Source organism: Aphis gossypii, chromosome X (assembly GCF_020184175.1).
Source record: "Aphis gossypii isolate Hap1 chromosome X, ASM2018417v2, whole genome shotgun sequence".
NCBI lineage: Eukaryota > Metazoa > Arthropoda > Insecta > Hemiptera > Aphididae > Aphis > Aphis gossypii.
Window position 1 is genome coordinate 24,360,541 of NC_065533.1, and position 16,058 is coordinate 24,376,598.

The 16,058-nt window shown below is 24.6% G+C and overlaps 2 protein-coding genes across 5 annotated transcripts; one reads left to right on the forward strand and one right to left on the reverse strand.

Annotated features, from left to right (window-relative positions):
* Window positions 1-6,535, forward strand: LOC114126644 (protein 60A). The gene is made up of 6 exons (XM_027990643.2): window positions 1-555; window positions 1,157-1,337; window positions 1,406-1,560; window positions 3,024-3,227; window positions 4,032-4,108; window positions 4,620-6,535. The coding sequence occupies exons 1-6, from the start codon at window positions 177-179 to the stop codon at window positions 4,878-4,880; spliced, it is 1,257 nt and encodes a 418-aa protein (XP_027846444.1). The 5' UTR covers window positions 1-176; the 3' UTR covers window positions 4,881-6,535.
* A 1,158-nt stretch (window positions 6,536-7,693) lies between these two features.
* On the reverse strand, window positions 7,694-16,003 carry LOC114126638 (recQ-like DNA helicase Blm). 4 transcript variants are annotated; one of them, XM_050205353.1, is made up of 19 exons: window positions 15,606-16,003; window positions 15,010-15,080; window positions 14,365-14,453; window positions 13,927-14,065; window positions 13,626-13,696; window positions 12,852-13,386; window positions 12,429-12,790; window positions 12,211-12,292; window positions 11,795-11,942; window positions 11,582-11,713; window positions 10,599-10,863; window positions 10,336-10,531; window positions 9,700-9,884; window positions 9,278-9,425; window positions 9,004-9,191; window positions 8,746-8,928; window positions 8,436-8,574; window positions 8,150-8,348; window positions 7,694-8,015 (listed from the first exon to the last, which is right to left on the reverse strand). In XM_050205353.1, the coding sequence occupies exons 1-19, from the start codon at window positions 15,752-15,754 to the stop codon at window positions 7,889-7,891; spliced, it is 3,408 nt and encodes a 1,135-aa protein (XP_050061310.1). In that variant the 5' UTR covers window positions 15,755-16,003; the 3' UTR covers window positions 7,694-7,888. The 4 variants fall into 4 exon arrangements, with proteins under 4 accessions (XP_050061310.1, XP_050061311.1, XP_027846439.2 ...); XM_050205354.1 differs by having other exon boundaries at window positions 8,150-8,351; window positions 12,429-12,784; window positions 15,606-16,002; XM_027990638.2 differs by having other exon boundaries at window positions 8,150-8,351; window positions 15,606-16,001.
* Between the last annotated feature and the right edge of the window lie 55 nt (window positions 16,004-16,058).

A 16,058-nucleotide genomic window follows, 5' to 3' on the forward strand; every position in this document is an offset into this window, starting at 1 on the left:
GAGCTATCTTTCACAGACATTCCACGATCGGCCGTGGGCTAATCGGATTGAGTTCGGATCGTTGTTGACTGTTGTAAACTTATAGTGTTGTATTTTTCCAGCGTTCGCGTCTCGTACTACAGAATCCCCTCGTTTCATGACCAAATAATAGTTCACTAATAACAGTAACAACCAAAATGTACGAAAAAAAATGTCTGTTTATGTTTGCCGTACTGTTCCACATATCAGCGTACGGTATGGTTGCTGCTGGATCACCTACTGGTGTGTACATGGACAACGGTGTTCAGACAGTTAAGCAAGATCTTATGTCGGTCGAAGAACGAAATGAAGTCGAACAAGAGATACTGACCATGTTTGGTGTGCCGAAAATCCCACGAAAATCTCCAAAGAATCTAGACGGATCGGCACCACAGTTTTTGTTTGACGTCTATAGATCCATACAACAAGATGGTTTACATGACAGAAAAACAAGAAGTGTTTCCGAAGTTGGTCAGTACGATGATCGCACAGTACAAGATAGTGATGTTATTGTCACACTATACCTATCAAATCATTGTAAGTACTGATAATCTGAACATGTTATTTGAAATTATTTATTTTCATTATTGGTGACTAAGTTTGCTTTTATGTATGGTGAATCTTGAACTTGGTTGTCCTAGGGCCTATAGGTGAGAGGTGACTGAGAGCTCTTTAAACACAAACATTTTAATATTAAATGCAATAATATTTGTGATACTATTTATAAAATTAATTTTAAAAGAACTTTTTAAACTTATTTTTAATCAAACAGATAAAAAAAATAATTCCTTAGTTTTTTTATTTAAATGTTGATAAAAGTACTGTGTCTCATCCCCACTTAGAATATACAAGTGGATCTTTGGGATCCCAACTGCCATTAAAATATACTAATATTTTTGTTTTATTTTAGCTTATGAATCTCAATTTCTTTATTAATATAACTTCCAGATACGAGAAACCAATAAAATTAAATGGTTAACCTTAAAAGAAGTTTATGTAAATAAACAATAAACAAATACATACTTGTGATTAATTTTTTTTTTTCACTCGATCTGATTTAGTGTAATGTTTAACTGCTATATATTAAGCATAACGTTATTATAGTTAAATATTACTTATATGTTTAATTTATTTTTAGCTCCAGTTAGTAATGTTCGGCATGAACATGGAAAACGTATTTTATTTGAATTAAATGATGTACCACCTGAAGAAACTCATATGATTACTTCAGCTGAAGTTCATTTGTACCAATCTGGGACTTTAAGTAGTATAAAAAAGTATTCGGTAACATTGTATCAAGTGTTAATCACAAAAAATGGGTAAGTAAATTATATTTACCTATGACATTTTATTTGTTTATTTATTCTTATTACCATTTATTTATTAGAGAAAAAGAATTAGAATTTGTGGATACCCAAAATACAACAACAGATTATGATGGATGGCTTCGGTTTAATGCAACTGGTGCTCTAGTTTCATGGACCCATTACTTATACCCTAATAGAGGATTATATGTTTCTGTACATTCTCATGATAATGAAGGTAAAATATGCTAGAAACAAAATTGAATTTAATAGTTTTTAATTTATATAATATTAATGATGATTGATGAATGTTGATTTGCTCATTTTTGAATCACTTAAAAACACTAAAATATCTATTAATATTTTATTCTTGAATAACAAAAAATGTTAATAGATAAATTTATGAATGATATACCTATAGATATAAAAAAAAAAATACAATTTTGATTATATATTATCAAAACAATTTTATTTCGTGCATTAATTTGAACCAGAGTTAATAGTATATAATTATTTTAAATTTACATTTATTTATTGTTTAAAAAAACATTTTATTATAAATTTGTTATAAAAAAAAAAAAAACTTTATATGTTTATATATTTAATTAAATGGATAAACTAACTTAATCAAGTAGGAAAAAGTATGTATTTTAACAAACTATTACATTACATGACTTCAGTATATAATTATGCAGGGTGATTATTTTATCAAACAACACTCATTATTTCAAAAAGTATTGACTTTTTTTAAAAAATTTAAGATTTATACTGTTCCAGAATTATAAAACACTTCCATATTTCCACTCTTATATTTATTAGGTAAACCACTATCAACTTTTGATTCTCAAATGAAATCCTATACTTAAAATTTCATAAATTAATTAGGCTATTTTTTTTTTATGAATTATCACTTTCAAATTTTTATTTTTCGTTAATTTGTTGTTGAGATATCAGATATAGCTTCTCAAAGTTGGATAGTTTTGGGAAGAGTTAATTGAGTTTAAATGTGTTATAACTCGTCAGTAGATAAGTAGTAATATTAAGTCCAATTAGTTATAATTATATGACAATTGATAAGAAGCCATGGCAGGTAGTAATAGGTACAAATATTATCACCACTATCCACTACACCATGGAGTCGACAATATGGAATTCATCACTATTATAGCTGTTGGACTTTACAAATAAAAATCCCAGTTCTGACTAATTAGTACAGAAGTATAACTTTACTTATATAAACTTTCTTAAACCAACCAACTTTGAGCAGCTATAACTCGTCGACTGATCTGATCAACAAAAGTTAAAAATTTTAACATGAAAATTTATGAAAATAATGGCTTTATTATTTTATATAGTTATTAATATAGGTTGCCATTTGAAAATCAAAAGTTGATAGCTTTTATACTATTAGAAGAGTGAAAACATGTATCGAAAATTTTGAAAACAACAAAATTAGAAAAACAATCTATACTTTTTAAAATAATGACGGTTGTATGATAAAAAATCACTCTGTATAATTTTAGAAAATTTTAATAAATAAAATTGGTTAATATCTATAGCTATTCTTGTATGAGTCAAAGTATATAATTTCTATTATTTTAAAATTTAGATGTATTAGTTTTATTACGATAAATACTTATAAACATATATGATAAAAAAAAAGTATTTATTTTGATTTAAATTATTTAATATGTTCATTAGATCATGAAATCAAACCTGAAGAAATTGGTATGGTGACTTGGGCTGACAAACATCAATTATCTGAATCAAAAAAACCTTTTATGGCTGTTTATTTGAAGTCTAGAAATGGAGGTAATATAGTTGGTGGTCCCTCTCTTCAAAAACATTATAGACGAAGAAGAAGGAAAACTATTGAAAGTAGCTACAACTCTAACCCATTTCAAAGTAAGCAAGATTCATATAAAAATTGTATCACTTCTTATTATCTACTAATCCATTTTTTTATTATGGTAAAATAATCTATTCAAGTTAAGAACAATACTTGACTGTCAACTGTGTAAAGGCATAACATTACAATACAGTTAGGTTAGGTGGGGATGAAAAATAGGCGAAGCTTTACAGAACGTTGATTTTCTAACAAAAACTAGTCGTTATTGAGTGTAGTTTTGAATTTGAATAGAAGTATAGTTTAATATTATAATGGGTTGCATGAAAAAATGAATTAGCTTTAAGTTCCAACCAAGGAACCACTAAATCATGTTTAGTGAACCATCAACATTATGATGATTGATTCGTTAAAAATGTAATAATAGTCTGTGCAACATCGGCCATGGCATATAAGAATATTAAATCAAATTATTAAATTTATTGTTCGTTTTTCTTATTTGTGTAAAGTGAAGAAGCTCTGCAAAATCATAAGTTTTTAAACAAAAGATTATTTCAAAAATCAATTCATTTAATTTTCTAGAAAACTGTGTCAAACTATAAACAAAAAAAAAATAAAATAAAATAGCCAGTTTTTAGATTATATCTTTTTTTTCTTATGAGAAATTCAAGTTCAGTTTAGAATGATTTTTTGAATTTAAATTAAAGTAAGTATTTTTTAGTAAGCCACCTAACCTAACCTAATTCTTAACCTTTTTTTTTTTTTTTTTATTCATAAATATTTCATATTGTTTAAATGATAAATATTGTTCATGCATATAAAATTGTAAACAACAGTGATATAAGTACTAATTTATATTTCAGATATAGCAGATGGATTTCAATCCAGAAGTTGTCAAATACAAACCTTATATGTGAGCTTTAGAGATCTCGAATGGCAGGTAAAGTCATTAATTTTTTTGATAATTTCAGGTTTAAAATATTTTGTTTAATATGCTAAAGTATAAACTTATGAATATTTTATTGTGTTAAAATTAAAATGGAATGTTCTATTTTAAATATTATTATAATTAAATCGCATTTTATTTTGTGGTATTAGATCAGGGGTTGGCAATTGATTTCCAAAATGAAAAAAATGTTTAGTGGTCTGTTACCATTTTTTTTTATACTTAGCTAGTTATTCTGGAGTTACACAGAAAAAATTAATAATAAAAAAATATTGCACTTAAGTAAAATATTTTTATTGTCTATTTATTTCTCATCTGTGGAATAGTTTTTTGACTATGGGCCACATATTGCCTATTCTTAAATTAAGTTATTGTTATTTTGATTAATTTTTATTTACATTTTTTAAACTGAATTTAGGAATTATGAACATATCAATTGATTTTATTAACAAATACAAAGACAAAAACATCAAATTATTGAAATATTTATTAATATTTTTTTCAGGATTGGATAATAGCACCAGATGGTTATGGTGCATTTTATTGCACAGGTGAGTGTAATTTCCCGCTCAATGCTCACATGAATGCAACTAACCACGCAATTGTTCAGACATTGGTGCATTTGATGAGTCCTCTACAAGTCCCCAAACCATGTTGTGCTCCCACAAAAATGGCTCAACAAGCAGTACTATTTTTTTTGGAAGATAACAATGTTATATTAAAAAAGTATAAAAATATGATAGTTAAAAGTTGTGGGTGCCATTAAATTTTACCCTTTTGGTTTAAAACGAAAAGTATATAGTATAAGCTATATATTATGGCTGTTAACAAAAAAATCTGAAATTGGCAATTATTTTTAAGTAACTTTTTTTACTCCGTTATCTTAAGTTAATTGTTAACTATTGTGTAATTTAGTTACACAACCAACTATTTACACAGATAAAAAAAGTATATGATTTTTATATTCAATTATTTAGGTCATATTGATATATATATATATATACAGTGAAAAATGTATATTTTGAATCAATCAAATTTAATTGACAATATTTTTTATAATATTTTAAATACTTGGTTTCTAATTATAAAATTAGATAGTGTTGAACTCAAATCAGGATTTTTATAAAATTGTTTTTTGTTATTCATTTCAATTAATAAGATGAACACGACACATTTTATTTTAAATAGTTTATGTTAAGTTAGTATAGTATCTATTTTGAAATCTCTTATTTTAGGAAAAACACCGTAAATTACCTAACTTTTCATGTTGAAAAATAATTTGTTATGTTTATAATTCATGGCAGCGAAAATTAACTCTGAGTATTTTATAATGTGATTGTAGGTGAGTGCTTATTGGTGTTTATCACCAGTAAAATGTAATGACAATAATTATTATCTTTGAAGAATATATAAAATTTACTGTTACTTAAATAAAATTTTGATTTTATCCCATATTAAAAATTATGCTTTAAATAAATATAAATTATAATTATATAACACTTATTGATGTATAATGTATGAGGTAATTTAAACTTAATATAATAAAGAGTGGAGAAATTTTTTATCCAAAGCTTATATTACTTTATTTATATTAAAATATTTAAATTTTTTAATCTTATTCAATTAAGTAGCACATTTTATAAATATTAAATTAAGTTAAAATCTATTGATAAAATTAAAGTTAATCTTTTTAATAATATCTTATGTTTAACCTTGTCAAATTGTAAAACTTTCTTATTTTTGTTTACAAAGAAAATAATATTCCAATCCATACATTTGATGTAGAAATAAATAGTAATTTAAGTACACATAATATTTTAAATGACATTATTATTAATTTCATCAGCTTAATATGACTGGAAACTATTTAAATTTCTAATAATATTTTTTTTTATTTTGATAAATGGTTGTGTCAAATTAAGATTTTTATTTTAATTTAACATGTTAAGTTTAAAAAAATCTTTGTTACAAAATTAGTGTTGCTCAAACTTGTTTTATTTTTATAATATGTGCCTTATTAACATTTATTTTGTGTAACTATAGATAAAAAATTATGAATTGTAGAGACATATGTATATTGTTAACACTACAGTTATTTATAGAAATAATTAGTAAGATAAATATTTTAGGAAACTCAGTGAAAAGTTGGCATAACTATAATCTTTTATAAAAGTCAAATATTTGATTAAAAATTACCATCCAAGTTCATTATGTGTACATAATGATGAAACATCAGCTATTTATAGAGGTCAAGACTTTATACATCGGTTTTATATACCAATACTTTAACTTAATATATTGTATAATAATTAACAGAATCCATGTAATTCAATTTTTTAGATTATTTTATACACTATGTAAACGTTATTATAATAATTTAATGTTTATAGTATCATTTACATTATATACTACAAGCTACAAGATGTTAGATGTTAATATTATGTACGTCCACTGTCCACTGTTCCTATACTTATATTATGTTCACCTATTTTAGAAAATTTACATTAAATATTTTATAGTACTTAAAAATTATGATATAATTTTAGTATAAGAGTTTTCAATAAATAATATTTATACATCGTATTAAGACAAAAAAAAAATTGTACAATTTGTCCTAGAGACTCGTAATTTTTATAACAACAATTTTTATGAAATAAATATATTGTGATCATATAAATCTTTGTATTAGTACAATTATCTACAATGAACCTAATTTTTGAGTAATATGTGTAATATTGTTGTGTTTCTATTTTAAAATTTCACAAATTTTGAAAAAACATCCTATGTTATTAAAAAAATGTCACAGCACTATTTTTTCTCACTTCTCCATGCGCTACACAGTACATTGAAAATTTGTATCTAACTAAATCAATCTTGTGTTTTTAGGTTTAATATTGAAAATGAATTAACTTATTATTAAACTAAAGGTACTTGAGAATATGGTCTAGAGCACCTTATAATTATTTATTGGTGTTTTAATTTGAAAGTGAGTTATAAATATATGAAAAAGTCTTATATTTATAATTTTTAGTTAAATAATCATTACTGTCATTCACATTACTATTTAAATTAATAATACAAGATTGGTTAAACTGAATGCAAATTAATTTGTATGTTAGAACCATGACAAAGATGTAATACTGATATTGTCATTTTAATATAAATGATTTTTGTTTACTAAGTAACTTGTAACTATTTAAATGACATAAGAGTTAATACTCATGAGTCATGACTATGTTGACTATAATATAATAGTTTAACATGAACTATACTTAATATGTTATTTCTTCTACTTTTAAATTATTGACCAATTTATTGTGATTAGCCACTTAAACGTACCACTCAGTAATATGTTCTAAAACCTTTAGTGTTTTGTCCTCTCATACATATATTGTTGATTGACTTACATCCAAAATATTATTTGGCCTGCACTGTCAACTTATGGCATATGTATGTTTATCATTTTACGTTCTTTCTTTTTAAGATCTTAAGGATTTGAATTACATGGTATGAATACCACAACACAAATATTTAGACTTTAAGGTCACACAAATTGTAAGGAGAAGTATAATACACATCTTAGGGTCGAAAACACTTTTATTACACCTAAGCAACTTCAGTGTGATAGCCATTTGTCTATCCATATACGTCTGTTACACACACATACACACGCACACTCCTGCCAAAGTCTCCTATTACAACAGCAACTGGACTCTCTTGATATTAAGTAAAAATGTAACATATTCATTTTTAATTATCAATTAATGTTGATGTCTAAGCTGGTTTTGGCACTGGTAAAAATCCTGGTTTTTTAGTAGGACGTAACTTAGCATTCAGTTTAATGGCAGCACTACGTATTTTTGCCATTGTTGAAGTTGACGTTCCTTTAGAACTATTCTTTCTGTAAGAAAATTATATTGATTTAATTAAAAATTGATATTTACTATTTTAAGCAGGGCTTAGAACTAGGATACAATTTTAATACATAGTGATCATCTTCACCAATGTACAGAAGAGTTGTACCCATTAATCTACCTTTTTTTTCCTTTACTCCTTTTAAAACGTTTAGTTCTTTTATTAATTGAAGAAGTGGTTTTTCGTTTTCTTCCTCTGATACATGTAGTCTCCATCATTCTATTGACCATATCTTCATAATTTGGAGAATCAACGGTATTTTCTTGATAATATCCACTATTACTAGTGCTGTCTCTAGACACTTCAGTATTTTTAATTGCTACTGTATTAAACATACATTTTATTTTTAAAAATACTGCATTCTTTTTAAATCTTTTATGACTATATAAATAATGGCTTCTTATACCTGACTTTTCTGCAGCTGCTTGTTGTGTAATTTCTAACAGAGGTTGACCAAATTTTTCAAAATTTGATTTTGTCACACCATCAATTTTCAACATATCATCTTCAGTCTCAGGCATTAATTGTGACATTGAACGAATTGCCTGAAATATTTATGTATTAAGTGGTTTAATATTATTACATAGTTTACTTTTAAATTTATAATATTAAGTCTGTTCATATTCTTTAATTTAATTTTATCTATACATGTAAAAAAATGTTAATGTTAATGTTAAATGTATTGTTTATATTTAAGGTATTTATTTTAAGCTTACTTGGACAGTCATAACAGCATTTGTATTGATACCTAATGATTCAGCTAAACCACGGCATGTATCCATTAAATTAGTGTAGCATTTTTCTTTTATTTCTTCAAGCATTGGATTTATCGTATTATCTTTAACATTAACAATTTTACTGTCTATCAAATTTGTTTTTGGACTAAATGCAAGTGATAACTATGAACATAATTGATGTAATTAAAAAAAATGTATTTAATTATAGTTTATATTTATTTTATAATTTGTTCATACCTTGATAAGTCCAGCTAGAAGAGTTTCTGCTTTAGGGCCTATCCGAATGTATGCATTCATAATATCTGATTTAAATGCAACCATTTCTTCGCATAAATAACCTTCAAGTATTAGTTTATGTATTAATCGTTCTATATCATGTTTATCCCAGTGTAAACCCTTGCCAAATATATTAGAATGTTCATGACCTATATTATAATAATTGTTTTCTTCTGTTTTTAAATAATTTCTAAGAATATAATAAACTAAATAGTTAAATAACTACAAATTTTACCATGTAACACCACTTTTGGAGTTTTTTTTCCTTTGAAAATATCTACAAAATGGTTAAATGTAAAATTATTGCCGGAACTACAGATTTTTTGAATGGCTTTTATTAGGTTAATGCTTTCTTCTGTAACATCAATTAATTTTATGGAATGCTGGAATAAAAAAATAATTTATAATAATATGTAACTAGAAGGGAATTAAAAATTCATTCATAATAAATGCTTGTATAAATTATTTTCATAAATAGTTATTTAACCCAATCTGATGACTGTTTATGAGAACTTATATTAGGACACCTAATATTAATAATTTAATTACTTTTTTGTTAATTATCTTAATTAAATTTCTATTAATTGTTAATTTTATTAAACTAGAATTAACTATTTTTACATAGAAAAATATTTTCAATAATATTTAATAATTTACCTTTATTCGACAATTGTCACAAGTAGTCATCTCATTAGCAATGCACTGAGCTTTATCAAAATGTTCATCAAAGTAATTAAGTTGCAAAGCACGACGGCAATCCATTTTATTTTCACAATATGATACAATTCTACAGAGATTATGAAAGCGTACTTTCTTTGTTTCATATGTAGCCCCACCTCCAACTGAAAAAATATTTAAATTATTAATATAGTAATATGACAAGTTATATTTATTTTTCATAATGGTAATCAATAATATTTTATTAAAAAATATTTCATATAATATACAATCCAGTATATTTTTTTTGAATACATAAAAACCTATTTATAAATGTGAATTGTAAATATTTATAAGACATAATTGAATTGATAAAGCTATATTAATGTTTAAAACCATTAACAATATGTTTTGGATTATATTCAATTATTTATATAAGATAATACATTTTTTACTATACTCTGACCCACGAGAGACCATTTCTAGGCGGCGACCAAAATTTGTCCGTTCTTGTGCATTCCCACCACTTAACTCTCCAAAATACTGGCCGCCGCTCTGCCTCCACCCGCCTATTTGTATGCGCGAAGAAGTAGTGCTCTCTCGTGGGCCGAAATATAATAAAATATTTGCTCATACTTTCAATGAGTTTTTTAATACGATGCATATCTGAATAATTATAGTACAGCAAACAGTATGCAACATCACCATCTCGTCCAGCCCTACCAGATTCTTGATAATAACCTTCAATAGATTGTGGTAGTGAATAATGTATAACATAACGTACATCTGGCTTGTCAATACCCATGCCAAAAGCTATTGTAGCACAAACTACCTGCAATTGATAATTTAAATTATAAAAAACTGTATAACTCATTCATAGCATATTGATCAAATTTTACATTTGATTTATTAGAAGTCCATTGCATTTGAACATCATTTCTTTTTTTATCAGTTAATCCAGCATGATAGCTAACAGCTTTAATTCCTTCTCCAGATAAAAAAAGAGCAGTATTATCACATTCTTTTTTAGTCATACAATAAATTATACCAGACTGACGTACAAATTTTGATTTTATTAAATTGGCAATTTCTAATAATGAAGATTTACCTTTTTTAGGAATCACTTCATAAATTAAATTAGGTCGATTAAAACTGGATACAAACCTTTAAAAAAAAAAAATATGTAATTTATAAAACAATTATCATATTTTGATCAAAAAAATTAACTTATTATTTTTTTTTTTTAAATGTCTTTAAAATATCTATCTATTATTATTATTATTATCTATTATTAATATTTTGGAGATGAGAATAAATAAAATTTTTAATATAGTCATATATAAAATAAAATTTGATTTATGGTTAATTATGTGAGTATAAAGAAGTGTTTTCACAGCCAGACATAGATAAACAGGTATGACTCTAGAAGATATCCCAGTTGATAGCGTTTTATATTTTATAATATTCATATTCTAAATGTTGTGATCTAATTATTAATTTATGCACACAACAAACAATAAGTTAATAAAAATATATATATTTTTTATTATTGTATACACAACTAAATAATTTTCCTTTAAGAACTCCATGCATAAGTATTTCAATTTTTACCATTGAATGCCTAATTATAAAAAATGTATATTATAAACAAATAAATAAAATCTAGCCATTCTCTACTAAAGCTAACTTAAATTAACTCGTCTTACTAAACTAAATATTCAGAATATACTAAAATTTATGTTACTAAATCAAATTAAATGAATTAACTTAAAAATAGAAACAAAGAGAAAAAATAATAGTTGTATTGCTTTAAAAGATTCATGATAACTCAAACATATTTGTCAGAAATTTAATTTAATTTTTAATTAAATAAATGTTATACCATTTTGTTTCTTCAATATTAAGTTGATGCAAAACATCTTTACGAACACGTTGGGTTGCTGTAGCTGTTAGTACCATAATTGGAACATTTTCATAATTTTGTTTGAATACATCTAACCGCTTGTAGTCTGGTCTGTAAATTAATATTTAACATGAGTTCATATTTTATATATAATAAAATTACTTTAAACACTTGAATAAAATGTATACCAACCTAAAATCATGACCCCATTGTGACACACAGTGAGCTTCATCAATAACTATTCGAGCTAGTAAATTCCTACAATGTAAGTTGTTTAGTACTTGTGTTAATTTATTACTAGCCGCAACTTTTTCAGGAGTAACATACAGCAATTTTAATCCTTTAACACCAGCATAAGTCTTACTTAAAATAGAATATTGAATACAAATTTATACTAAAAAGCTTTGATATAAAAAATATTAATATTTTTGAATAATTATAGATAATATTATACAATAGTTGTTTAAAATTCATAGCATATAATTACTCATAAATAGTTATAAAAAGTTATACAAATAAAATTGTGTATACAATGCTTAATTTATAAATTATCAAAAATAAATTTATCACAGTATTCATATTTATATTATCATTTAATATTTATATACCTGGATCAGCTCCCCAAAGTTCAGAAAAAATTGTATTTTCTTCATCGGGAGTAATACTACTTAATAAGTGAGCTGCTGATATCTGTTGATAAAATAATTGTTTCAAAATTAATATTGAAATTGAATAAAGCTTATATTTTTAAAATTTCTAGATTACATAAAATAAACATATTTATTTCAAACTAAAACTTTTAAAATAGAATTTATTAAATACTTACATCTAAAGATTTTAATTTTTGAGTCTGGTCAATAATCAATGATTTTAATGGTGATATCACAATGGTTATACCTTTTGATATAACTGCAGGCAATTGGTAGCATAATGATTTTCCACCACCAGTTGGCATTAAAATGAAACAATTATGTCCAAGCAGAGCAGCATTGATAGCTTCAAATTGGTTAGGACGAAAATTTCGAAGTCCAAAAGTTTTTTTAAAAACTGCTAAAAGTTCCCAAGAAAAATTATAGTCAGTTTTGGTGAACTCCTCCATGGATGAGTTTGCACTTAAATATTGATCTTTGTTATTACTGGTATTTATATGATCTGTTTGAATTGGTTGATATGTACTAACATCTATTGCTAAAAAATATCAATTTTTTTTAGGATCATCATTTAAAAAGATAATGAAAATATAACATACTTTTATTGGTTGTTTGAAAACTAGTAGTAGATTTCAGACAGCTCAAATTTGAACTTACTTCAGGCTTGTAAAGATTTTCTTCTAAATTATTTTTTGATGATGTCATTGTGCATGATAAGTTGTTAACATTATTTTCAGCCAGTGATGCTTTAATTTGAGAATTTTTATTTAACTTTATTGGAAAATTTAATTTCTTATCGTGTACTAATTGAGTATCATCAAGAGCATTTTCTGAGATTCTATTTACATAATTTTCATCTTCATCAGATGCAACAAAGATATCATCCAAAACTGAAGAGTTCTCAATATTTGGAATTTTTTGTTGACTTTTCAATTGTGCTTTAGCAACCCTTAATTTATTTTTTATTTTTTGTCGAACTTTTTTAAGATGAGGTAAAGATGATGGATCTCGAAGACCAGGAATGTTAATGGCTAACTTCTCTGGTATATTTACAAACATGTTAAACACTTTTTGTAACATTTCATATTCTATTTTTTCTAAACTTTTTATGTGAGCTTCTAATTTTGGAATAGTCTAAAACAAAATATCTATAATGTATTCAAATAATTTGAACTTAAATATATTACAGCTGAGTCTTGATAACTTGAATTTCAAAAAGAATAATAATAATTTAAACTCATTTTTTACTCATTAGAGTAAGATACCTTTAACATAACTTATAAATATCTACAAAAGCTAAGAAAATAAATTAGTCATGAAGTTGATCAAGTTATTAAGATTAAACTGTAATTAAATAGACTTTAAATTCTTACGTGGATAGATGCAACATCAAGTTCATTAATATTTTCATCATTTAATAAAATTTTGTTTGATACATTTGGATCTATAACAATGTTAACAGAACTCTAGGTAATTTAGAGGTAATACATATTATACAAATATACAGAATGATTATTAACAACACTTATTATTTTGAAAATATTTTTTTAATAAATTTTCACATTGTCACAAAATGTTGATATTTTTACCTCCCCAGATAAGCTACTTAATTGTATCACTTATATCTTTTACTATTAAGACTATACTATTGATTTATACCATATAAAAACATACCACAATAATTATTCCTTTCATTGTTTTGAGTATGATGTAAAATTTCACTTCTTTCTGATGTATAAGTCACATTGTTGAATAAACTATTTTTATTGATTTTGGTAGTACTTCTAATTGTCTTGTTATTTATATTTTCTTTCTAAAGAAAAAAAATTTGAATGGGTTATGGAAGACATTTTTTTTTTAATATTTCAAATAGTATACAACTATTTATTAAACATTTTACCTAAAAAAAAATGTTATATACCTACTTAACCTTTAGTTATATTTAAATCCTAAATATTTATTTCTTGTTGTGGAAAGTTTGTTATTTGAAAATAACAAAAAATAATTAAAACTTGTTTGTTATACAAGTTAAATATGAACAATGTTAGGTATATTGAATAACATTAAAAATATAATTAAACTTATTATTCTTAAATTTTAACAGATACTCACTTTGTTTGGTTTTTGAGATTCCAATATTTCTGTAGTAGGTTTATTTAAGTTTTTTTTTTCAATAGTAGTTGATTCTATTTTTCGGTTTGCTAGAATGATAAAACACCATTAACATATATTACAAATTTACAAATCATCAGACAGGTATGTTAATAAATTGTTTATTTTAATTGAATCTAGTTTATGTCGTATAGACATTTCATAATTTTTTAGTATTTTTTTTTTTTTTCATAATATTTTTGTTTAAATATTTAAGAATAAGCATTTTTAAATGAAAAGTTTTAAGTAAATTATTTAACTTTCATACTTTAAAGAAATGGATTTTTTTATGATTATATAAATGATGGGTTTATTAAAAAGCTATAATAAATACTTAGAAATGTTATTTTTTAGATTATATGAAATCATTAAAAAAATAACATTTATTAAGTTTAAATTTATCTGAATGAGTGCCTACTCTGTTAATTTAAATTTTAAACACTTATAAAAAGTATTTATTAATTACTTGCTTAGAATTTGATTTTATACATTTAAGTTCTTACTTAAAAAATATATATAGTTAAAAAAAGCAGCACCCAGTATATATAAAAAGATAAAGGTAGGTTATTATTTATTACATTCAGACTTGACATTTATCATACTTACAGTTTTGAATCAATGTAGTTTGAAGTTGTTCATAAGTTGTTGTAGGATTATTAACTTCACTATTAAATGTACTAAAATAAAATAAAAAATAAATCTATGAAAATATAACCACATAGGTTATAGGTATAGGCCTAAATATTTAACTTAAGAATTGTCAACTATAACATTCTCTATCACTTGGAATTGTTGACTGGCTAAATTAAGTACCTAAGTTTTTGTTTAATATTTTTTAGAAATCTTTATAGCAGAGCTTTAAAAACTCAGGACTTAAGTTGTAAGAATTGATCTTTGTTACTATAGGGTATGGTATAGTAAATCTTTGAAATAATATGGGTTTCCTAATTGGGACATGACTATGTCACTAAGAATTCAGGTAGTCTCATTGATGTGATGCACCCAAACATCAGTCGCTTCTTGACCGCAGCACTATTTAGCTATCATCTATTATACCCTCAAAAATGTATACTTGTTAACTACTAACTACTAATTGCATTATTAAAGTTCCACTTATTAGTAACTTTTCACATTACATGTATTTAAAAGATTATAAATTATATACTTATAAAAATAATAATATAATTGTAATTATCACTTACGTCTTATATCCATTTGTCTTCTGTTCTTTTTGTAAAAATATCACATCACTAAGCGATGATTTTGTAGAAGCTTCTTTAGCTATTTTATTCTCAACAATAGAATTGAGATGTTTTAAAACTACACTAGGTTTTTTCAATTGGAAATTCATGATTTAAAAAGGGTCAGCAAAACAATTCAAAAATACTTATAACAGATATTGAAATGAAAAACAAATTTTTATAATTTATAGCTCAACCTTAAGTCTCATGCATCATCCTATAATACTGTTTATAGTTAATTGTGATTATTTATTGTCGTAAAATGTTAAAGAAACAATGGAAAAGGTATTATATTAATTATTGTATAATAAATCTAATATAATTATTAATATTAAAAATACTACCTATGTTATACAAATATACAAATCGATTTACTTAATTATACTAGTTATAGGTACTTGATAACCAGAGTTT